The sequence below is a fragment of the Rhinolophus ferrumequinum genome, chromosome 12 (assembly GCF_004115265.2).
Source record: "Rhinolophus ferrumequinum isolate MPI-CBG mRhiFer1 chromosome 12, mRhiFer1_v1.p, whole genome shotgun sequence".
Classification (NCBI taxonomy): Eukaryota; Metazoa; Chordata; class Mammalia; order Chiroptera; family Rhinolophidae; genus Rhinolophus; species Rhinolophus ferrumequinum.
The window spans coordinates 52,080,710-52,106,354 of NC_046295.1; the positions used below are offsets into that span (position 1 = coordinate 52,080,710).

Sequence of the window (25,645 nt, forward strand, 5' to 3'; positions counted from 1 at the left end):
TCCCACCCCACCCTGCTGCTGGGTAACAGTCAATCATTTATTATTCCTGGATCAAAAACAAGCATTCATGCCTATGAAAACATTTTGCAATGAATGGGATCTTGGTCTCTACTAAAAACAAAAAATGGCTAAAAAGAGATTTTAATTTATTTTCAAATTCTATGACTAAATTCCTATAATTCCTAACTGGTGAAAATATTGGCAAGCTACTAGATTTTACTTAGGATCAGATTTACTTCTTTGGTGTCTGCCCAGAGGTGCTATTGAGAGCTATTTGTGGCTAGCTTTTTAAGAGACCAAATGGACCTCAAATGGAATGAATATTGACACTGACATACAATGCACAAGAGAAGGCAGGAGAGAGAATGTAATACTTCTTATTATAACTAAGTATAACCAATTTGTACCTCAAAAATTTAATGTTTGGTAAATTAAAAAGGTTACTTCTCAAAATGACCAAACTTATAGCTGAACCCTTTCTTTGTATTTTGATATTAAACTGGGAGTCATATATCTCATCAAAGATCTTACTGACTAATTCAATCAACCTCACAAAATACATTCATGGTCAGTCCAGTCATACTCAATTGTATTTTTTTCTTCACGCCTAAATCAGCACTAACCCTAATTAATCCTCTAGAAACCAATGCATCCCCTCAAAGTAGTCAGTTCCTCTCAGAGTGATCAAACCCATTTCCCAAACTTTCCCAATCAAACTCTAGCTATGATCCAGCAATTATTCATGAAACAAATGACATTGTGGCAGAGACCAATAATCTTTCAGTATCCATTTTTCATTTCACCAAGAGAAACCCCTAAATTTTAACTGAGCACATGGCTTTCCAGCTAGACACTATATTTCCCAGCATCCTTTTCATCTGCGTGTGACCATGTGACTAAATTCTGGCCAATGAGATTGAGTGGAAATGACATTTTCAACTTCTTTCAGAAAAAACTGTCAATGCCCTCTCTGTGCCCCTTTCTTTGGAATGAAGTGTTTAAAATAACGTGGTGAACTAGCTTTGAGCATTTGAATGAGAACAACAGCATAGGGGAGAGTGGAGCAAAAAGAAAGAAGTGGGTTCCTGGGTAACCTTGTAGAGCAGCACAGACTATGTACACTATACCGTCTGTACCAGCCTCAGACTCCGTATAAAAAGACCACCCAATTAAAATCCTTTCTTTAAGGGGGGAATAATACTTCATTGTACAAGGGAGAATTGATTGAGATGACTTATATATTTATAAATATATAAATAGTTAATATAATATTATTACAAATTTTACACATACCTACATATGCACACATACTCCTTTTTTCAGTGCCCAAGACAAAGTAATTGTTCAATAAATAGTTGCTCTTATTAAAAAGAAAAAATCTTTTCTCTGACTTTGAAGATTTTAGCAAGATGCAAAATAGTTTTAAAATATCAAATTTTCTCCTGTGGGTTGGAAATCTCAATATAAAAACAAACAAACTGAAACAACTTGGAGAATGAATAACCTCTTTTGCCTCAGTTTCCAATATAATTAACCCACAGAATTAAAAAGTTTTCCTTTAAATTGTCTGAAAAATTTGGCCAGAAAAGAAAGTGGCTCTATTATCATGTATCTGAAACACTGGTGGTCAATTTTTTTTTTTTAAATAAACAATCTAGAGCTTGAAGTCCTATCAGTTAAACTAAAAACATCCCACAAAGCTATAAAGTTACTGCCTTAAAATAATTTAAACAAGGATAATTGTGGCTATTAAAAATGTAAGCCCATTCAATTGGGAATGTTTAAAAGCAAACCCCACAAGCAAGGGATGCCAACAGCTTTGATAAAAAACAGCAAGGCTATAAATGCTGAGGAAGTCTCAAGGTCATCCAGTCTAGATGCCAGTAGGACATGGCTGTTCCCTTACACTCGCTGTTGTAACACAGCATCTGCCTGTCCCACAAGTCTGATCCTAAGGTGTGGCCAACCAGAGAGGGTTTGGGAGGGCTCATTCTTGTTACTCAGATGCTGAAGCCTGTAATTAACGTGCAGAAACAGAAGTTGGCCCCCAAGTATCCCTGTTACAGTCCAGGAAGGTGAAGTCCCCTGAGACTTCAGGTGAGAATTTTGTGTTCCCTTAGAGATGAGAGTTTGTGAGAGACCAGTGAGGTACTTTAGGTTTATGGACCACTAAAACTAAATCTGGATTGTAAATGTGGGTAGAGGAGGTAGCATATGTCATTGGGTGAAAACATTGTTATACAGAATTTAAAAAAAGGAGTCATGGTCTGAAAAGTGGCTTAATCTTTCAAAGCCATAAGGGTGGCAAGTCATTACTGAACCGACATTATATGGGCTAAGTATGTAGCTGAGAACAGAGAGGTCAGGAAGAGGCAGCAAAACAAGTCTTTATAGGGGTGTACACTTGGTAACAGTGAGCTAACCCTTATGAAGCGAGGTGAGAGCCAGAAGACTGCAGACAAGCCTTTGCCACACCCTAACCTTTTTGCCAGGGCCCTGGACCTAAACTGGCGACGCTTTCTGTCAGCCAGACTTGATGGACAGGGTGGACATATGGGCTGAAAGTTTGATTGCTTCCATGCAGTACCACGGGATTTTCTGAAGCAGCATTTACTTGGTGACTTCTGAAGAAAGAGGATTGAGGCCTGCCTGAGCCAGCCTTTGTTTTGTTAAAGGAGGAATCGAGTCATGCTGCGCAGTGAAATCCTCTCCAGGAGAAAGAACAGGAGCTTGCTGTCTCCCCATTTTTTCCCTAAACTCTCTTCAATACTGGCCGGGTCTGTTCTCATTCTTACCCATCTCTGGGCCCCACTGGAAACCTAGCTAAGTGCTGCTAGAGCTGAAACGGCCTGGGCTCCGGAGTTAGACAGACTGGATCCAAATCCTGGCATTTCCTTCTCTGATCACTTTCAAGTCTTTGTTATTTACCCTGCCCCCCCTTCCCCACCAACTTTCCTCTGACCTTGTGTTCTCCTCCAGTTGCATCATATCATGTATTTTCTTCCAAACTACACTGTGTACAAGTGTTCAATCTGCCATCTTATCAGAAATATGTTTTTGTGTTGGACTTGAACCTCCTGGAGTGCTCTTGGCATGTTTTTGTTCCTCTATCAGTTCAATGACATTAGGACACTTGTTTTCCTGGGTTCTGTTTGCTCTTCTGTCTAGCTGCTGGGTGCTCTGCTGGCAGCCACTATCCTAAGAGTGGGGCAGGCTCTGTGTGGATTGGAGTGTGAGACACTGGCCAGTTGAGAATCCTTTAATAGGCCCTGAGCTTCAAAGGCCAGTAAAATCTGGATCATCTCCTGCTCAGGACCAGAAATACCCCCACCCCCACCCCCCAGCTCTTCCAGCAACTCTGACACAGAAGCCACAGTCCTGCCCCTGTGTGGCCACGGAATCACCCAACCTGACTCTTGAGCTACCAGTGTTCCTTCTCTTTCCTGCCCCAAGACTCTGATGCTTGTGCCCAGATCTCCTTGCACAGAGGAGTAAAATTCCTGCACCAGGTCCATGTTTTAGGGCCCTAACTGAGCCATGGCATTGCCCATGCCCTTGGAGCCTCAGCAGCTGATTGTTTTAGGAGAATACAGTAGCTGGATGGGGGCTGGGTCGTGAAGCATCATGGATTCTACAGAATAAACTGCCATGTTTTTCAGAAGCTTCCTCACCTTTCCCTCCATCTAGAACTTTTAAGATTTTATTTTTTAATATTTTAATGTTTGATTCCTCTGGAATTTATCTTGATGTTTAGGGGAAAGCCTTATGGAACTGGGACTCAGAACAATGAGCCTGATTCTGAGAATGTGGAAAGAGGCAGGACATTGGAACTAACTGATGTAAGAAACATTTAAGTATTGTGGATACTTAACTTTATTTCCTCCCTAATTCATTGCTAATATAGATGAGTTCTTCCCCCCCATTATATTTTCTCCTGGTTACTATTTGTATGAATTGATTTTTGCATGTTAATTTCATAACAAACTTCTTTGTTGAATTCTTCTATTTTTTAAAAAAATTGCTTTTCAATTGATTTTCCTGTTTTGTCCAGGTATAAAATTACTAGTATTCCATACTTTCTTCTATTTTCATTTTACATTTCTTTTCTTTAATTCAATGGTTGGTATTTCCAGAACAATGTTAAATTATAATGAGTTTGATTTACTGATTCATTAGGTATGATGCAGACTTTTTAAAATTAGAGACATAGATTTAATTTTGTTGAAAAAGGACACACCCATTCCTATTTTATTAGAAGTTTTCTAAAACTCAGAAATTGATTTTGAACTTTTTCAAATAATTTTGGGGAATCTATTGAAATGATCACTTTTTTCCTCGCTTGACCTATGAATGGGCTGAATTATTCCAGTAGCTATCCTTAAATTGTTCCACCTTTAGGTTTTTGAAATAAACCCATTTGCGTATGGTATATTAGTCTTTTAATGTGTTGCTGAATTCCATTATATGTGTATATATACACACACACACACATTCATATATAAGTGAGATGAGTCTCTGGTTTTCTTCTTTGTACTTCCTTTGTCATGTTTTTCACGTTTTGGCATCAATGTTATACTAGTTTGGTTAAAGGAATTTGGAAGATATCTTTCTCGCTGTATGCTCTGCAATAATTTAAACAGTATTAAAATCTTTTGTCCCCTGAATATTTAATAATATTCATCTATGAATCTATCTGGGCCTGTAACATCTTAAAATGATAACTCTGACAATTTCTCAACTTCTTTTTAGGTGATTAGTGTTTTTGGGTTTTCTCTTTAATGGTTAATCAGGTAATTTATTTTTTTCTTAGAATATATTTTTTTTCCCTGAGATTCTCAAATTTATTTCTGAGAGTGGAGCAAAAATATTCTTAAAAAATTTCTGATATTCTTGGCACCAGTGGTATGGATCTTACTTGAGTTGGATGGTGCCTCTGAATTGGGGACCCCCTGGGGGATGGAGATGAAGGTCAGTCTGAGCAGGTAGAACCCTACTTCTTCTACCATCTCCCACCACCATTCTGCCCCCACCCCTGCCCTGCTTCCAGCAGAGCAGATCCACTTTATCTTTGGAGTTTCGGCTTAAAGATTTCATTGGGGATTTGGTCATTAGAATCAAACCCCGAAAAATCACTGAATCAGAACTGTGAAGTTGAAATAATACATTTGTTTGAATAAGTGTAAAAATATGACAGTATTCCTGCCCCCCCCAAAGAGTTTATCCATTCTGATCATGTCCATTTGGGGGATTTTAGGAATGGATTCCCATATTGTATGGATAGCAATAATTTTCCAGAAAGACTGATGACCTAGGTCAATGAAAAATTTCCTCAGACTTGTCTCTTCTTGTTCCTTTCAGTGTAGCTTGTTCTTTTTGAAAGCATAGGCCAGGAGAAAGGTGACTGACTTTGAAAGGGAAGGAATGTGAAGTTTGGCAGGTGGGAGTGGAGGTAGCTGTTGTTTCTAGAGAAAACAATTTATGTAATTTTTAATATAACAATTAAATTAGGATCATTTAATTTGTAATATAAAAGGATGTGGCTGCCATTACTCAGAGAGAGAAAAGTGAGCAGAGGACAGCCTATCAAGGAGGTGGGCTTGTTCAGAGGCGTTTCTCTATACCAGTCTGATCTTAGTTACTTGGGGAAATAGAGTTAGCTTGGCAATCTCGTTATTCTTCCTAAGGTATTTTTAGAAACATCACATTCTTCCTATTGCTGAAATAAACTAGATAACGCTCTAGACACAGTTCAGTACCTGCCAGTTGGATAATGTTGGGTGATTTTAGCTCAGGGGGAAGGACTGGGTCTGTTTAGGCTGGAGGGAAAATAGACTCAAGCGACCAGAAGGACTATCTTCATATATCTGAAAGAAGGAAATGAGGTGCATTTTATGTAGAGGGACAAAGCTGACTTAGAAGTGGGAGGTAAAGTTATGGCAGCGTATATTTTAGCATAATTCAAGGAAGAATTTGCTAATTGGGCTGAATGAAATGGCTCGAATCTGGAAGTATTGAATTCTTTGTCATTGGAGGTATCCAAGCAGATGCTGAATGACTACGGTCAGGGATACTGGAGAGGAACTCTTGTGTCATGCAGATAGGGTTGAACAAGACCTCGGAAACCTCTTCTACTGTAACAACGATATGCATGGTTCTGTAAGTGTGTGAAGTTTGCTTGAATGCCCGCTAGATGTCACTCTTGTGTGTTTGCGATAGCAAAATTGTTTCCTAACTGGTGCAAAGTAGAAAGCAGGAACGTGACTAACACAAGAAAGTGAAATTTCATTAACAAAATGTACATCCTTATCTTATGTAATTCACTTTTAATAAATATAAGAAAACCTAAATATCACTTGAAGCAAAAATTTTCAAGATCTAGTCTCAAAATTGGATTCACTTTCTAAATTCCGTTTTTAAACAAGTCTTCCAATAGTCTCAGAATTTAATATAACTTGCCATAAAACTGCTTCTGTCCAACCACTGCCATCTCTGAATCACTCATCTGTCTTCCTTGTCTATTGTTCTAGACAGGAACTATGTCTCGTTTTTTCGACGTGGCCCATTGCACTGTGCAGCACTCGTACTACTGCTACTACGAATAGCTTGCATTTCTATTGTCCTTACCATTTAAAAACACTTATTTATAGTATCTTACCTAATGTAAAATCAAGTGGTTAGGTTTTAAAATGTGAAGAAATAGACTGAGAGAGCTTCAGCCACTTGCTCAGGGTCATAGATAAGAAAATGCTTCCCAATTTTTATTGGGGTGATCTATGGAGGTTCAGGAAATGCTACAGACTTTGTATCTCTTGAACATTCACAGTGCACTTTAGCATGTTAAGGGCTCTGAGAATTCCTGGAGCAAGAAACCTGTCAAACTTCAGCTCCCAAAGTCTTCAAACAGACGTAGCCATCTTCTCTTCTCTTCTCTTCTCTTCTCTTCTCTTCTCTTCTCTTCTCTTCTCTTCTCTTCTCTTCTCTTCTCTTCTCTTCTCTTCTCTTCTCTTCTCTCCTCTCCTCCTCCTCCTCCTCCTCCTCCTCCTTCTTCTTCTTCTCCTCTCTCTCTCTCTCTCTCTCTCTCTCTCTCTCTCTCTCTCTCTCTGTCTCTCTCTCTCTGTCCCCTCTCTCTCTCTCTCTCCCTCTCTCCTTCCCTCTCTTCCTCCTTCCCTCCCTCCCTCCCTGCCTCCCTCCCTTCCTACCTCTTTCCCTCCTTTCCTTCTTTCCTTCCTTTCATCTTTCCTATCATCTATTTTTTCTCTTTTCAGAATGTAAGTTATTAGCTAACAGAATACCAGCTTTATCTATTGGGAGCCACTATAAGTGATGAATATCAATTTCAAACTATACCCCTTCTTGAATTTAATTTACTAGCAGTGTTTCATAATATGCAATACATTAAGAAAAAGTAACTTCAATTTTCTCATAACTAAAAAGAAATTCAGTTTATCAAAATAGATTCTTCTCACCCAAAACTCTCTATGTGGAGAATTTGTCCTTGTTTCTTCTGAGCACTCTGGGCAAACCGAATTAAATAAACAAAAGCCAAAAATGGAAGTTTCCACTTCTTTTGTGTTCCTCAGACTCTCCTGGTGAGTCCAATAGAGATGGCAAAGTTACTGTGAGAGCTGTCTCACTTCCCTGAGCTTAGACACAATACGGGACGTTTAACTTTCTCTAATGGTTCCTGTTGCCTTGATTTTGGCGTGTGTTCAGAATGTCTTCAGACATTCCACGTAGAGTATTATTGTCTGGCGTCTGTTGAAGCTGTCAGACATATGGCCAAAGTTCAGTATATACACTCTGAAAAGTTAACGTTCCCTGACAACAGACTTAGGGGTGACAGACCATCTCAGTTAACTTGACTTGGCTATTGAATGGAGGCTATAATGATTGAAAGTCCTTTTTTCCATGGGGGTGAGAACAACAGAGGACCCCTCCTACATCACTGGGTGAAGTGTTTCTGAGCCACAAGTTTCCTCACAGCGGCTCGCACGTCCTTGTTCCTCAGGCTGTTGATGATGGGGTTGAGCATGGGGGTCACCACCCACAGAAGGGGAGGATGAGCTTCCCTGAAAGGTCCTGTTTATCTGTCCCCATGGGGTCCTTAGGCTTGGGCTTCCCATACGTGAAAAATAAAGTCCCGTAGAAGATGACCACGACCGTGAGGTGGGCAGAGCAGGTGGAGAAGGCCTTTTTCCTCCCCTCAGCTGAGGGGATCCTCAGGATGGTAGCAATGATGAACACATAGGAGAAAGAGATGAACAGAACCGGGATGCCCAGGAAGATTACATTGGCCGCCGCCATACTGATCACATTGATGGAGATGTCAGCACAGGCCAACTTCAGGACAGCCAGGATCTCACAGGTGAAGTGGTTGATGACGTTGTCCCCACAGAAGGGCAGCTGAATTGTCATGGATGTGTGTACCACAGAAGCAGCACCACCAATAGCCCAGGAGCTGGCAGCTATGCACACATAAGCAGCCTTTGACCACAGGGTACCTCAGGGAGGGTGCAGATGGCCATATAGCGATCAAATGCCCTCGTGCTCAGGAACACACACTCTGTCCTTGCCATGGGAAAAGAGGAACATTTGTTTTCTCAGGCTGAGAAGGAGATGGTTTTCCTGGGGGTCAGGAAGCTCTCAAGAATGAGGGGGACTGAGGAGGTTGTGTGGCAGATGTCCAGGAAGGAGAGGTTCCCCAGGAAGAAGTACATGGGCGTGTGCAGGTGGGAGTCAAGGATGGTCACCAGGATGAGGACCCCGTTGCCTAGCAGGATCACCAGGTACATCAGCAGGATGAGCACAAAGAAGGTTTTCTCCAGCTTCGGTTGGGCTGAGAGTCCCAGGAGAATGAACCCCACCCTGGGGAGGTCTGATTGGTTTTTTCCATATGATCTCCCCTCTGTCACCAACAAAGTACAAATGAGCACATCAGCCTTTCTTGAGAAGCGTGCCAGGCCTTTGGTTTACAGTCAAGTCCCTGCTACATAGTAAGAGAGCATATGTGTCTGTAACAGAAAAAATAACTGAAAGAGACAGTAGAGGTGTCATTAAGTCTTAGAGCAGAGATGGTCGGAGCTGGAACAGAGCTTACAGAGATAGGACTTGAACACAGCCGAGCTCATCCGCTGTCGGGGAGGGCTTTTCCTCTGCATTATGATTAACACCTGGAAAATGCTATGAATTATTTCTCTTTAATGCAATTGTATAGACATTTTATTTAATTTGAGCTTTCTTAGAGAGGTAAATCCCCAAGCCGATTCAACTCTTAGAGCTAGCAAATTTTCAAGCCTCTTTAAATTTTGATTACATTTGGAAGGAATTTGTATAAAAGTGTTAATCCGCATCCAGACAGAAATAAGCCTCGGTAAAGGCTCAGTCATGACGAGGATTACTTCTTCAGTCTGCCTGCCATCAGACACACAGACTCGACCATCGTCAGAACTGGAATCTGCCTCTTTTAGATGTGGATTGATAGCAATATATGGGGAGGTCCCCATATGGGGAGGAACTTTATGAAGTCAATACAAGGATTAATTGGAGTGACTGAACCCACTATGGGATGACAACTATGCAGCTTACTGACCAGTTAACTCAATTATTAATAACCACACTAACCACAATTATAAAATAGTAGGGTATGTGGCATTAACTTCTAATTCATCTCATTAAGATATTGGTGAAATTCTTAGCCAAGGGTGACTAAGGAATGCTTTTTTCTTTGTCCTTTTATGTTTCTATTTTATTCTTGTGTAGTGTTCTGGCTCTCTGACCCCATTCTTGTGTTCCACACAAGTGGCTAGATTAAAGGAAGATCTGTATGCCTTTGTGTAGAGGATTTCTAGTCTCTTACCTGCAATTGCTCAGACTCTAAATTCAGAGTCCTCATTGATAATATTTCTATAGCTCCTTCTTAATTGTGGCGGTGCGGGTGGTGCTGGGCTGTGTGTGTGTGTGTGTGTGTGTGTGTGTGTGTGTAGGAGTGGGTGGATGATGTAACATGAGCGGTTAATATTAATGAGCTCCTACTCTGTGCCCTAATTTTTGAAACACGCCATGGAAAAGTTACTGTTGTTCAGGTTTTATAGCTGAAGTAACCAAAACTCAGAGGAGCTAATGATTTTGCTCTGTGGGATTGAATGGTAAAGCTGGGGTTGGATTGCAAGCCCCCATTTGGACTTCTTTCCATTAAATGACTGCCTATTGTGGTGCACAAATTTTTAAAAGATTCTGTCTCTCCATATCAGCTCTATGTGTGTGTATTCTCTGATCTGTCTCATTGTCCATCCAGCACACACTGACTTCACTCATTTATGTCAGGTGTGTTGTCAGGCACTGTAGCTCCTGCCCTCAGTTGAACTCAAGGTTTCTCAACCTGGCACTGTTAACGCTTTGGGCTGCAGAATCCTTTGCTGTGTGCGGCTGTCCTGTGCCGTGTAGGATATTTAGCAGCATCCCTGGCCTTTGCCCACCAGCTGCCACGAACACTTTCTCCCTGAGTTGTAACAAACAAAAATGTCTCCAGACATTGCTAAATGTTTCCAGGAAGAGAAGGGGGGTGCAAAATTGTGCCCAGCAGATGACCATTGATCTGACCCAGAAGAGGTCTCCCCATTATGCAGTAGGGGTTCATTGTATCACCCTAATGTACTGTGTCCCTCGATACAGCACATGAGGGTGTTCCTGTCTGCTCAGTGCAGGCCCACTCTGAGTGCTCCCCCGTGAACTTCTGCCCCAGCTTATCTCACATTCCTCCCAGTGGCTTTCCCAGCTTCTCCAGAAAATGAAAAGAAAACATTACAGTCAGTATCACAAACAAGACTCAATAGTGACTGTTAGAGAAGCCATCCTGTCCACTCCCATCAGACAAATCCGTGTACATAGAAGCTTCTGCCCATGCACAGGGTGGTGTATGAGTATGTGCATAGGATTTGACCCACATCAGAGGTACATCCATGGAAGTCTTACTGCCTGTCATGTAAAAGTTGCTGAATAAAAACGTTGGTTCAATTAGAATGAACTGAACAGGCAGGAAGACGGTGCAGAGTCCAGGCCTGTGAGACGTGCCCCAGCCTGTGACATGTCTATTCTGTGTAACTTGAGCAAATCCCTTCTCCTCCCTAGGCCTCAGTTTCCCCACATGCATCACAAGAAGGCTGAATGAAGTGCTTCCCAGTGCATCCCAATTCTGTCATGGACTGCATGGTGCTGTCCCAGCAGTCACGGAGCAGTTCTTGGTGAAGGTGGCAGCCCACTGGTTTGGGTGTGTGCATGTGTGTTGGGGAGATCTGAATTCTTGGTTTCCCATCAAGGAATGGTCAACAGGAAAGAGGCTGTGACTCTGGAGAGGACTCAGCATGGGAGAAAACAAAGAGCCAGGGAAAGCAAAAGGAGGAAGGGACGCCAGGTACGTCACCTTGGCTTGTCACAAGGGCCAGGCCTTGCTTGTGGTCTCATCCCTACCTTCTAGAGCCAGCAGGCAGCTGATAAATGGAATACAGTGTTGTCAAAAGAGCCCCATACACTCTAAAACAGCCTTTCTGGAGAGCAGCTTACTTACCTAGAAAAAGGAAAACCCCAAAAACCTGCCTAACCATTGCCTCAGAAGTTCCATCTCTGGGGAAAAATTCTAAAGAATCAAGGAGAGTGGAGGGCCAATAACTCTTTGTGAAGGGATGCATCACAGCAATATTTGTGGGTGAAAATAGGAAACAAAATAACTGTCTAATAAATGCCTAAATAAATGATGCCGTTTCATATAATGGGATATTAGGCAGACATTAAAGTTATATTTATAATTTTTACACTGTATTAGTATACTACTATGATAAATGAAAAAGAATACAAAACTGTACACACAGTTAAGATCTCAGTTAGGTAAATGATATACTGTATGTGGATAAAAGTGACTGGGAAGATATAGCAAAATCAACAGGGGAGGGATTCTTCTCTGTACTTCTTTAGTAGTATCAAACTTTCTCGTACAATGGGCACAAATCACTTTGTATTCAGGGGGGGAAAGCTTAACCTTTATGGAAGGAAAGTCAGAAAAACTTGCACAGACTAGGAATTAGACGGACAGGGCTTGAGTCTGCTCACCCCCCGATTCTGACCCTGAGGAAGGCCCATTCTTCTGAGAACCTTCTGCAGGATGGGGTGGAAATCCTGCCGAGGCTCCGGAATGTGTGTTTCATGAGAAGATGGAGCAGCAAGGTCAGGGCAGGGCCTTGGTCAATGGCGAGCCCTGGATAACAGGACGGGCAGCCTGGAGCTTACTGTCAGCTGCTCCTCCCTGCTCCAGCACCAGCTGCAGGAAGGTTTCTTGAAGCAGAGGTGGGGTAAGGAGGAAAGCCCATTTTCAGGAATTGCTCTGCAGAAGTCATGTTCACAGCCCAGCTCTCCCCACCCACATTCTGCATGTGGCCACTTCTCTGAGACCCCTGATCCCAGACATGATTCTCAACGCCTCACTGAGCCCCAAGCCAGAATCTGGACGCCAGAGGAAGGCCCGGACACTCCCCTGCCTGACTTCTTTTTACCTTGGGGACCCTCTTCTTTTTCCTCCTTAATCCTTGTGGGAACAGCCTCTTGTAGACCTTTCTCTCATGTCCCTCCTTCCGGCTGTGTCAGCTGAGCCCTGGGTGTCTCAGCTACAGACTCTTCATGTAGGGAACCTGTCATCATGGTCTGAGGCCCAGATGTCCCAAGGGTACATTTTTCCCCAGCAGTGAAGAGAGTCCTCAAGCAGCAGCGACGGATGCCAACGGAGACTCTGCTAATCCCAGAAGCAATTTAATGTCTGGAATGTCAAGTGTGCGCAGGATGCAGGCCCTCAGTATATCTGGCGGCTCCAGGGACCACATTGCTTCATCCCAATGAGAGGCGTGACTGGGACGTGGCCGAATGGAGGAGAGGAGCAGCGCACAGCAGATGTTGGTTTCCTCCTGAGCTTTCCTTGGGGTCTCAGAGAAGCCAGCGCTCACTTCAGGGACAGAGCAATTGTCCAAAGTTGAAGTCCTAGATTTCCAGAGTTGGGAGGCAGGACAGATGTCTCACGACAGTAGCAGAATTAGCTGCGTTCACTGAGCTGCCCCCATGTGCCAGTCACTGCAAAAAACACTTACACAAGTTCAATGACATCCTGCAATGCATGTGTGTTGAGTATCTACTGGGTGATTGTATTATTTTCTCTCTATTTTTGTATTTGAGGTAACTGACTTTCAAAACTTAAGCAATTTACCAAAAACCACTTGTCTTGTGAATGGCAGAGCTGGGATTTCAGTCTCAACACATCTGATTCTCGTTGTCATCATCATCACTATTATAATCGTCACCATCATTAGTAGCAGGTATTACTCTTGGATCAAAATTTGAAAGGTATAGATGAGTATATAATAAAAATTAAGTCTCTGTCTCCAGTCACTCAGTAATTCTCCCTTGAGGCAAACAATGTTAGCAATTTCTTGTCTGCTATTTTTCCCCCCACAGATGTTCTATGCGTATACTAGTAAGTATTTTGGAGACAAATTTAACACAAATACACGCTGTTTTAATATCTTCCCTTTGTCACTTAATGTACCTTAGAAAGTTTTTCTGGAAAAAAATACAATGCTGCCTCATTCTTTTAAATGGCTGCATATACATATTCCATTGTAAGGATGTACCGTCATTTAATTAACTGACCTAATATTGATGGGCATTTACATTTTACAATCCTATGCTATTACAGTCAATGCTACAACAAATATCCTTGCATATTTATAATTTAGCACATGTGGTAAAATGTATGTGTTTTATGTACATTTGTAATTTTGATGGATATTGCCAAATTTACACATTCCTGTTATTACTGTTTGAGAAGGTCTGTTTTCCCACACTCTGCCAACACAGTATGTTGGTCCTGAGACTTTTTGGTCTTTGCCAATCTGATAGGTAAAAAGTGACATTGCATTGTTGTATTTAAAGCTTGATATTTAAAGTCATTTAAAATGTGAAATATAGTATGCATACATATAAATGCGTATAAAAGTATGTAAAGCACATATTAATATTTTAAATTTAAAGAATAATAAAGTAATTATCACCTAATTTAAGAAACAGAACAATACAAGTATGTTTGAAGCTTCCTGGGTATTCATTCCGACTTCTAGTCTCCTCTCTCTCCTCCCAGAGATTATCGCACTCCTGATTTAAGTTATAATTATTTCCTTGCTTTTCTTGAATTTTATCACCTATGAAACATTTTTGCATCCTTAAACAGTATAGTTTAGGTTTCCCTCTTTGGAAACTCTGTAAATCATGTCATTTGTAAATGTTTTTTTTTGACTTGTTTCTTCATTCAATATCATGTTGGTGACATTTATTCATGTTTATGAGTGTAGCTAAATTCATTAATTTGTATTGCTAAATTCCGTTATATGATGTAGCACAGTTTATTTATACATTCTATTTTTGAATAATTAGGTGAATAATTAGGTGAATAATTAGATGAATAATTAGGTTGCTTTCCAGCTCAATGCTGCTATAAATATTTTTATACATTCCTCCTGCTACACACATATGTAATCCCGATTGTCCTATGGTAGTTGTGTTTACAACCTATCCTTTTGCCGCCGATCTGCGATTCCATCTCTGTCATATATCAAGTCTCTAAACATGAATGGGTCTATTTCTGAGATCTCCATTCTTTTCTATTGTTTTTTCTTTTTTGTCTATTCCTGTGTCAATGCTATACCACCCTAATTAATGTTGCTTTATATTATGTTTTGATTCCTTATAGGGTAAATCTGTTTATCCCTGTCCAATACTTCTTCAAATATGTCATGGCTGTTCTTGATCTTTTGTTCTTTCATATGAATTATTAAACCAGCTTGTTAAATTCTACAATAATTCTTTTTGGGATTTAACAGTTGGGATTACATTGAATCTATAGATCAATTTGGGACTTCCCAAGAACTATTATATCTCTATAATATTGAGTTCTCCAACCCATGAATGGGAAATATTTTTCTCTTTATTTTATTATTCATTTTTTAATTTATAATTTTATGCATAAAGGTCTTGGAGTTCTTTTTGCCAGATTTAACCCTGTATGGTGGTATTTATATTGTTTATAAATACATATTTATATTTCTCAGTATCCTTAAAAATATCTCATAATCTGTTGCTGGGATATAAAAATAAAATAGTTTTTTTTGTATATTGATTTAGTGTCTAGGGAACTTGCTAAACTCCTTTTGCTACTTATATTTCTAGATTATTTTAGATTTTCTACATAGTAGACAATAACATCTGTGAACAATGACAGTTTTTTCTTCTTTCAAAAATATTAGACTTGCTGTCTCTTTTTCTTGCCCTACTGCACGGCTGGGACCTCCAATTCAATGCTGAAAATTTTTATCATGAATGGATGCTTTTCCTGCTTCACTTGATGTGATGCCTATTAATAAACTTCACTTGATGCCTATTAATATAGTAGATTGCATTGACTGATCCTTGAATATTGAACCAGCTTTAAGGCATTCAACCTCCCAGTTTGATGAAGTCATCTACAATTTAACTGGATTTATACCAGTGCTTTGTTGTCACTGTGTACCTCTATGTGTTTTCTAATAATTCCTCTATGAATTAATCGTTGCACACTTGGTATCCAGAATTATTATAATTAGAATTTATTGGTCTTACATGCATTTCATTATTCTCCACTGTCTCTTACATACCATGTGTATCACATTCTTTCAATTATTTAATTGTGCAGAGAACTTTCTAAATAAAATTTCTTTTTCAGAAAAAGATTATAGCGGTGTGTGATTTCTGTGCTTTCACATGACAGTGAGTGTTTTTTTAACCCTCATATCTGTGCAATAGTCAGCTGTGTGTAGAATTCCGGATTCACAAGCCATTTGTCAGCACTCTGTAAACCTTGTTCCAATGACTTCTACATTTAGGGCTGCACAGAAGCAGGACAATGGCAGTCAGGTTCTCATTCCCTGTCAGGTGATCTGCTTTTCTTCTGTGGAAAAGTCTATAGAATTGTTTTGGCATATATCAAAACTCATCCTGGGTTCTCCATAGGTAGGTCTTCTGCCACAGTTCTTACCAGGTGATTGATGAACCTTTTATGAACAAAATATCTAAAACATATGCTCAATGAAATGAATGTTTTTTCCTCTTTATTATTTTTCTTTCATATGCTCTGTTCCCCCCACCCCATGATTTCCATAATGGATCTCCCTGCTGTATCTTCTATGACTCTCATCTTTTCTAAATGACTTAAATCTTGTTGTCTTTTTTTCTCTGAAATCTAGGAGAGCAATATAAGCTATTTTCAATTTTAAAATTCAATTTTAGGCTTTGCCTTATCTACTTTTAAATATTTTTACCAAAATTTATTTGATTAATAATGCAGTTTTTTCCCTAAGAAAATGTTATCTTCTAGTCATCTTTTCTCCTAGCCTCTCTTTGTAGAGAATATCCTTGTTTTACTGATTCAATAGACTCTTGAATTTCATTGAGACAATTACTGAGAATTTTCTTTAATATTTTTACCATCTTCCTGCAATAATTCTTTTCCAGCAAAGGCTGTTTATTTTTATTGGTAGTTTGTTTTCTCTCTATTGGATTAAAAGTTCACATCAAATATCAGAGATTTTTCATCCTGCTCATTCTTTCCCCTGGATTTTTAGATTGATTACTATTGAGAGCTGGCTTGGAATTCCTCACCAGTCATAGGGGTGATTCTTAGATGTCTCCTGGTGAATATTACCTCCTCATTCTGATCTCTGTGTGGCTTTGGGGATTCTTAGGTAGAAAGCAAGTGATAGTCAGTCGCCACTTGGTGGCATGCTTGGTCAAAAAAAGTCAGGTGATTAATAGAATTTATTTGATCCTTGTTGAAACATCAGTTTCCACATTACTCTGATGACCCACAGGAGGCCAGTGTACCCAGGAACAGAATCCAGAAATGAATAACGTTTCAAAAAGGGAAAAGACAAAAAGCTGAGCCTTTCACCCTTTTAGCAGTTTTGCCATATCTTACTCACTTCTTTCTGTGCTCCAACAGTGTGAACAATTTTCTGATGGGGACCTTGATTAAGAAAGGAAAGGGATTAAGACATAGGGAGGGAACAATTCAGGGAACATTTTTAAGAATTAATGTGACAATATGGAGAAAGAAACAATGAGGATAAAGATATAAATATTATTATTATTTAATATGGAGAACGAAGAGTTGAAAGGTAACATAAAAGTAAGGATCCGTTCAAATATATTCAAAGAAAGAAGCCAAGGAGAAATTGAATTATAGATCTACAGACTAGAGCTTTTCATATTAAAAAATAAAACTTGAAGAGTTGCTTCTCCTTGACATCAGTTTGTTTAATATGCATCACAGAGATAGAAAACTATAACGCTTTACCAACAGAAATATACTTTTGTAGAACTGCTTGTAGAATGAGATGAAAAGGTCCCATTAAATGTTTCCTGTTCACACAGAGCCTTTCTCTGTGATCAGATTTACCTATGTAAATTTTGATGATGTTCATCTTATCCTCTAAGATTCTCAGGTGAGAGCAACCAGGGAGCAGAGAACCATCAGAACTCTTCCACCATCACTGGGTGAAGTGTTTCTGACTCACCAGTTTCCTCACAGCGGCCCGCACGTCCTTGTTCCTCAGGCTGTAGATGACGGGGTTGAGCATGGGGGTCACCACCCCGTAGAAAAGGGACATGAGCTGGTCTGAAAGGTCCTCTTTGTCTGCCCCTCGTGGGTCCTTGGATTTGGGTTTCCCATACATGAAGAGGATGGTCCCATAGAAGACGACCACGACCGTGAGGTGGGCAGAGCAGGTGGAGAAGGCCTTTTTCCTCCCCTCAGCTGAGGGGATCCTCAGGATGGTAGCAATGATGAACACATAGGAGAAAGAGATGAACAGAACCGGGATGCCCAGGAAGATCACATTGGCCGCCGCCATACTGATCACATTGATGGAGATGTCAGCACAGGCCAACTTCAGGACAGCCAGGATCTCACAGGTGAAGTGGTTGATGACGTTGTCCCCACAGAAGGGCAGCCTCATGGCCTGGGATGTCTGAACTACAGAGTTGGTGATGCCAGCTGCCCAGGAGCTGGCAGCCATGGGCACATAGGCAGCCTTGCTCATGACCACAGGGTACCTAAGGGGATTGCAGATGGCCACATAGCGATCAAACGCCATCATGCTCAGGAGCACACACTCTGTGGCTCCCATGGCAAAGGAGAGAAACATCTGCACAGCACAGGCTGAGAAGGAGATGGTTTTCCTGGGGGTCAGGAAGCTGTCAAGAATGAGGGGGACTGAGGAGGTTGTGTAGCAGATGTCCAGGAAGGAGAGGTTCCCCAGAAAGAAGTACATGGGCGTGTGCAGGTGGGAGTCAAGGATGGTCACCAGGATGAGGACCCCGTTTCCCAGCAGGATCACCAGGTACATCAGCAGGATGAGCACAAAGAAGGTTTTCTCCAGCTTCGGTTGGGCAGAAAGGCCCAGGAGAATGAACCCCATCGTGGGGGTGGTCCGATTGGACCTGTCCATAGTGTATATGCTCTGTCACCTGCGGAACTCAGGAAGCCGGCTGCATGCTTCTCTGATGCCTGATGTGACCAGAAAGCCAGTGAGAAAACTCATCTCACTGGACAGCTAGAGAACAGTTCTGGAAATGTGTGTGGTTCTCTGTGTTGTTCTAAGTAAAACACAGAGAATTTGATCAAAATCTACTTGTGATAGTTGGCCACCCCATAGAGATATTTAAATTGTCACCCGATTGGATTTAATATTCCTAATCACATTCAAGATGGGCATCACACATTTAATTCAAGTTACACCATGTGTGACTGATTCATTTTAATCAGTTTTGTGAGGACTGTTATACTCCATTTGTATGTTTGTTTTTTTCCCTTTGGGGCATAGGTCTGGTGGAAGTAACTGGTCTTCTTCATCATCAGTTCCCAACCATTCCCCTCTCCGTACACTTTTGGATATGACTTTCTTCCTCTTTCATAGTTTTGTCTGACATTCTACAGGCCCCTGAGCCATTCATTCATTCATTCCTTTACTTGCCTGCTGGACTCCTCCAGAGCACTTACTACCGGAAGAACCGGCCTTTGCCCATCACTCAACGTGTGGGAATTGTTAAGTCCCATTTCCTCTCTGGGCCTCATTTCCCTAATACTCACTTTGGAATAGATTCTTTTTAGAGGCATTCCATGCTAGGGACTAAATGATCTCATGAACTTCTCGTTCTTGGACTTTCTGTCATACCATTGACATGTCCTTTTCTGTTTCCTTCACGTTCCCCCCATGCCATTTACTCACAAGAGATGAAGCCATCAGTGGGGCTGGGACCACAGGAGTGTCCACATTCTTTTAAAAGTGTTCTCTTACCTTTTTGGTAAACAAGTTGATAAAGAAAATCACTTCTCTAAGGTCTGGGAATAGTCCAGAGGCTGAAAATAGCCAATCTAGTCTGAAGTAGCAGCCAGAGAAGTTACAGCCTGAAAGCTAAGTTTTCTTGTCTTTGTTCTGTGTTTGGGTACAATCCACAAAGGACCATCCATTGCAAATATGAAGCCATTTAAATCTCATCCAGCTATTGGGATTATACTAGTCCCTGAAGCAATTTAAAGTTTATAAATTGAAGTGACAAAGTTTAGGTACGTTATACATCTGGGATTATGTCCCCAAGATCCAATTATTCTAAAGTCCCTCCAGAAATACTTCCTTCCCCCTCCGTCCCTTTGTACCCATTCTGCTGAGCAATTGAAAGCACCAGTGAAGAAGCATCATTCTGCTCTTGCCAGAATTCACATCAACCCCCAATCAATGAGATCTCTCACTCACAGCCTACGGTAGACCTACCAGAATGTGAAGCCCACCACACCGGACAAATCCTTGGAGCTCAGTACCCTCGTCCATTTCCAAATTCAGGATCTTAGAGTTGGAAAGAAGCAAGTGACCTAGAAGGTCCCCCCTTGTCTGGGTCCCACCAAATAGATTCTGAGCTCCTACCACAGGCCAACCCATAAAAGGGCATTGGGAGGGCATGAGTCTGGTCTGGGCTCCTGCCAGGAAAGTTTCAATTCAGCATTGGACTTGGAAAAGGCCTGTTGATCACAGAATCGATGTCCTGTTAGAAGTCTTTCTTGTGTGTGTGTGTGTGTGTGTGTGTGTGTGTGTGTGTGTGTGTGTGTGTGTATGTGTATGAGTATCCTTTATCTGTGCTTCTGTGAAAGCATGGCTGGTTTGCCATTGGCATCTGGTAACCTCCATTTCCAGGATCCAAACTGAGAGCTGTGACCACCCAGGCAGCATGGAAACATCTTAACCCAGGACCACTATTTTCTGAACGCTATAGTTTCTTAACCACATTCGAGTTTCCCCTTCTCATTACTAAGCCTAGGTTGACGGGTGGCACATATGTTGAGATCTTATTCCACAGATGTTCTTGGTGTCCAAGAGGAGCCTGCCTAGTGTCAGGAAAATAAAAGACTTGGGTGATTCCTCCCACTCCCTTCAGATATGTCTACCATGTGCGTTGGCTTCTAAAAATCTTAGAATCAAATATATGCCACATTCGTGGTCTTAAGTCATTATGCCTTGCATTGATTCTTTTCTTTCTGTGATATATACATACAGAAATATGTAAAAAAGTATGTGTGTGATATTTAAGGGAAAGTAATAACATATACACCATGTACCACAACAGGTTAAGAATTAGAATGTTCCAGTACCTTAAAATCCCCTCTTATTTCTCACCTCAATTATAGTCCCTTCTTCCCTCTCTTCCAGAAGTGACCACTATTCTGACTTTCATGGAAGTCATTTTATTCTAGGAAGAACTTAATGATCCCCATCTTACCCCATGTCCCTGCACTCAGGTGATTCAGTCAAACACTAACCTAGGTGCTGCCATGAAGGGATTTTATCAATATAATTAAAGTCCAAAGTCAGTTGACTTCAAGATTAGAAGGTTATCCGAGTGGGCCAGACCCAATCAGGTTAGCTGTTTAAAAGCAGAGTGTTTTCCCTGACTAGTAGCAGAAGGAGAAGTCAGAAAACATGGGAAGTATTCCACCTGTCATTTCTGAAGTTAAGGATGGAGGGAACCACAGCAAGGACCAGAAAACTGCCACAAGAAGCTGAGAATGACCCCTGCCAATAGCCAGCAAGGAAATCAGAAACTTAGTCTGCCAACAACTCCCCCCACCAACCAAAAATAAACAAATAAACAAACTGAACGATGCGAACAACCTGAATGAGCTCAGAAGTGGATTTTTTCTCAGAGCCCACCCAGACTTCTCACTTACAGAACTGTTAGGTAATAATCAGATGTTATTTTAAGCTAATTTTGTGGTAGCTTGTTATGCAGCAATAGAAAGCAAATACACATTCTCTTGATTTCCCTCATAGTTTTACCATTTACAAATGTATCAGTGTTCAATGCATGTTCCGTTTTGGAAAATTGAATAACAATTACAAATCTAGCTTTTTTTTTTTTTTTATGTAAAGGGAAAAATGGCCACTCTCTGGGGGAAGACTCACTTGAGAATATAAGCGGACAGTTTTAGCCCTTCTGGAGAAGCCAGGCGCAGCTGTTCTGTGGCCAAGAACCAGGTATCTGGCACAAATGTCACCAGAGGAAATGGGTTGCTTTATGTTTTCTGCTAAGCTCTCACTATGGCCCATTTCCCATGGTTAGGAACAGGTCAGAGTCGAATATTTAGGTGAAATCAGTGTCCTCAGCTAACCCAAACAGCAAGGCATGGAGAGAGAAGAGGGAATTTTATCAGTGTATGGTCACGATAAGGCAAGTACAGGGAAGAATGTCAGAGAGAAAACCAATGTCCCAGCTCAAAGGTAGGCAGGAGAAAGGAGTTCTTTCTTAGCCTCTTTGTTCTATTCAGGCCTTCAGCTGATTGGATAAGGTCCACCCACATTGGGGAGGGCCATCTGTTTTATTCAATCTACCAGTTTAAGTGTTCGTCTCATCCAGAAACACCCTCGCAGACACACCCAGAATAGCATCATGAGCAAATATCTGGGCATCCTATGGCCCAGTCAAGTTGACACATAGAATTAACCATCACAGTGTGGTAGGTACTTATTGGAAATCATCTTCCTTCAGAATTTGTGCGGCTGGCACAAAGCTGCTGGCTTTCTAATTCTCGATCCTTTGTAATGATAGTTTTTTTCCTCCCTGGAAGAATACAATACCCATGCTCTCAACTGTGCCTGTTGTTCCTCAGTCCAGGGAGCCATTATTTTATCCTCTGCAGAGAATAAACCTCTCGCTGAGATATGTAAGGGACAGTTGACCAATATCAAGAGCGATGGGGCACAGGGATTGTGTTTTTTAATATACTTTCACCTAATCCTCCTTCTTGCAGCAGCACCCCTCTTCACCTGGTCTCAGAGGGACCGAATACAGTGAGTTCTTCTGTGCTGGAAATCTGGTGTTGCTCAGAAACTAGCTTTCCTAGTTTCTGCCTTCAGACTTGTTTCTCTCAGATCTGCAAAGGAAATGACCACTAGTCCATCACTTTCCAGCCTTCAAAACATTATCACTCTGATGTCTCCCTTCTCCTTAACCCCTTGGATTTTCACATTGGTATAGTTCTCTTTATGCATTTGGTTTGTCATCTCTCTGTGGATCACTTTTCTCTGTCTTACAAGGCACATGGCCACATCAGTCCTGGATTTATGTGGCCTCTCTGTTCAAGAGCCCTATGCCAACTAACAAGGGTCTCTATATCTAGATTTCAAATTCCTTGGAGAGAAAATAAGATGAATACAGTTTTTGTCAAGAGTCTAATCATCTGTGGCCAGGAGAAGAGGTATGACCGTCCTCCCAGCAGGTGCTAAGGGACGAGACACTCTTTCTAGCTAGTATCCTACAGGCTCCAGATATGCCAAGCTCAGAGTCCCCCAGGGATCACTAAGGAGGACAGGCAGTGAACTAAGCCCCCAGGTGAATGACTTCATCCATTAGTGGACTCATTCAGGGTGCCATACAAATCCCATTATTTTCTATGAGTTTCATGGTAAGAAAAAGATTGATAAACATTGAATAGGGAGGTGGGCTGGGTGGGGTTGATAGGCAGATTTCAGAGAAATTATCTAGAATGTAAAACAAACTAAGGTTACAACCATGATAAATAGGGGAGCTGGAATCTAACCAAGGTCTGGTTCCAAAACTTCTGATGCTAACACAACACTGTAGTGCCTCACTCAGCTATTCTGCATGATTTTTGCTAAGTACAGCCATAGTCCATAGATTATGAAAATAGAACACATGTGTTACTTGAGCATTGGAGTTTGCATAGTGTCACAGTTTGACTTTGCTGAGAAGCAGCCTCTGAGATGGAGATTGGGGTGCAGGAGGACTCTTAGGGAGGGGTATTAGGGAGGGCGCTTGAGATCAATACTGGAAGGGAGGATAGGAAGCAGGATTGGGCAGAGGGAGATATTGGGCTGTGATGCAATCTCAACGAAGGCATTAGTCAACCCCGCGGGGAACTCTGGCACTAGGATAGCCCTTCAGAATTGTCCGTAGTGGGGGCAAAATGTTTATATCTCTTCCCCAATCAGTCATTGGATCTGGGCTGCCCTGAGGAAGGGGGTATGATGTGGGGTGAGTCAGCTCTCTTCAGCTAAGAGCCTCTTTAGCTAATTCCTGAAGATGACTGACAGCTGAAGGCTGTCTGCCGGCAGTGCTTTCAGCAACTGGAGAACACCTCCTTCAGTCCTGTAGAAAGATCTGAGCGGGAACAAGGTACAGTTCTCCAAGTCAAAACTAGTGAAATGAAGTATGTCCAAAAGGAATTTTTCTCTGCGGGTATGTTTCATTTTTAAGTCAATTCTTTTTTTTTTTTTTTTTTTTTGAGGAGAACAGGACTTTATTGGGGAACAGTGTGTACTTCCAGGACTTTTTTCCAAGTCAAGTTGTTGTCCTTTCAGTCTTAGTTGTGGAGGGTGCAGCTCAGCTCCAGGTCTAGTTGCCGTTTTCTAGTTGCAGGGGGCGCAGCCCACCATCCCTTGCGGGAGTCGAACCAGCAACCTTGTGGTTGAGAGGACGCGCTCCAACCAACTGAGCCATCCGGGAGCTCAGGGGCAGCTCAGCTCAAGGTGTCGTGTTCAATCTTAGTTGCAGGGGGCAGAGCCCACCATCCCTTGCGGGACTCGAGGAGTTGAACCGGCAACCTTGTGGTTGAGAGCCCACTGGCCCATGTGGGAGTCGAACCGGCAGCCTTCGGAGTTAGGAGCATGGAGCTCTAACTGCCTGAGCCACCGGGCCAGCCCTTAAGTCAATTCTTGACTTGTAAAGGTTAGAATTCATTCCTGAGTTAATGTCATACTCTCTTTAGTGAGCTAAACAGGGCATAGGTGGGCTCCATGCTCAAAAGAGAAAGGTAAATTCACACCAGGGTGGGACAGATACTACTGTCTTTGAGATGGTGAACATACCCTACGTGCTCGCTTGTATAGCCTGAGACAACTTAAGGGGTTACACAGGCAGTGACCAGTATCATTTCTGCTCGGTATGGGCAGGGGGTGCTGTGGGGCCAAAGAGAGTTGCTGGCCAGGTCTCAGGCAGGAGGAACCCAGGACACTCAAGCAAGGCATGCAGAGAGCATTTGTTTTCATTAGAAAGTTTTGATTCTCAGGAAAAAAATGGACTTCTAATTGCCTCAAGGGAAAAGAGACATTCAAAGTTCTCTCCCTGACAATATTTTTGCCCTTTTTTGTGTCTCTACTGACTGAGATCCTCACACATTTTACCTCTGGACCTCTTGTTAGGTACATGGTGAACTGGCTCCGCCTTTCAGTTTTATCTTTGCACTTTTCCTCAGTCAGCCACCTCGCTCCACCTTCTGCTGGTCTTGTCTCACCATTCTGACTTGGGCTTCTTTCAGACTGCGGTGGTACCGTGTTCTGCTCTCTCCCAGTAGGTCCACCCTTCAACTTTTGAGACTGTAGGGCCAGACTGTGTCTTTAAAGAACACTTACTGAGGGCAGGAAAATGAAACTTCAAACCAGATGGAATTAATGAATTCCAGATATGAATGTTCCCAGGCTAAGATCCTCTACACATGTGGTACAGGATCCAGCTTACTTGCCCTCAAAGGAAATGCCCTACATGGAATCTACATCATGCCAAATCCTCTGAGTTTCAGGGAAAGGATAAAAGCCAATTTCATTCTCATCTCCAGTCTCGGCCCTGCCTCCAAAAAAAAAAAAATCTGACGACGTGCCATTTAATCGACAACAAAGATAATTATTTATAATGTTCTGTCATAAAGTGTTGCCCCCCATTGTCTTCAGTGTCTCCTTTTCAGAGTAGGATTTTGGATCTTTCTGTGCCACAAAGGTACACTAAGCTGTTTTTCCCAAAACAAAGGAGCAACCTGCTCACAAAGGTGAATTCAGGCTTGCCCAATAGAGAATCACAAAAATCATGAATTGTGTTTTCAGCAGCATTCCACTTCCATCCCCTCAAGTCGTGCTCCCATCAGGTTTTAGGCTTTATTGGTTTTGTTTGTTTGTCTGTTTGTTTTTTAAAATAGGTCCAGTAACAGCTAAATTCTCTATTACATGTGTATTTTGATTTT

The 25,645-nt window shown here is 41.6% G+C and overlaps 1 protein-coding gene and 1 pseudogene across 1 annotated transcript; both read right to left on the minus strand.

Annotated features, from left to right (window-relative positions):
- Positions 1–7,942: 7,942 nt before the first annotated feature.
- LOC117032224 (olfactory receptor 2S2-like) lies at positions 7,943–8,893 on the minus strand (annotated as a pseudogene).
- An 8,719-nt stretch (positions 8,894–17,612) lies between these two features.
- LOC117032217 (olfactory receptor 13C7-like) lies at positions 17,613–18,572 on the minus strand. Its single transcript, XM_033123540.1, has one exon. The coding sequence runs from the start codon at positions 18,570–18,572 to the stop codon at positions 17,613–17,615; it is 960 nt and encodes a 319-aa protein (XP_032979431.1).
- Between the last annotated feature and the right edge of the window lie 7,073 nt (positions 18,573–25,645).

What these genes read in the sequence shown, in the direction of transcription:
- LOC117032217 (XM_033123540.1), bottom strand. Translation starts at nt 18,572, where the DNA reads ATGGACAGGTCCAATCGGACCACCCCCACGATGGGGTTCATTCTCCTG.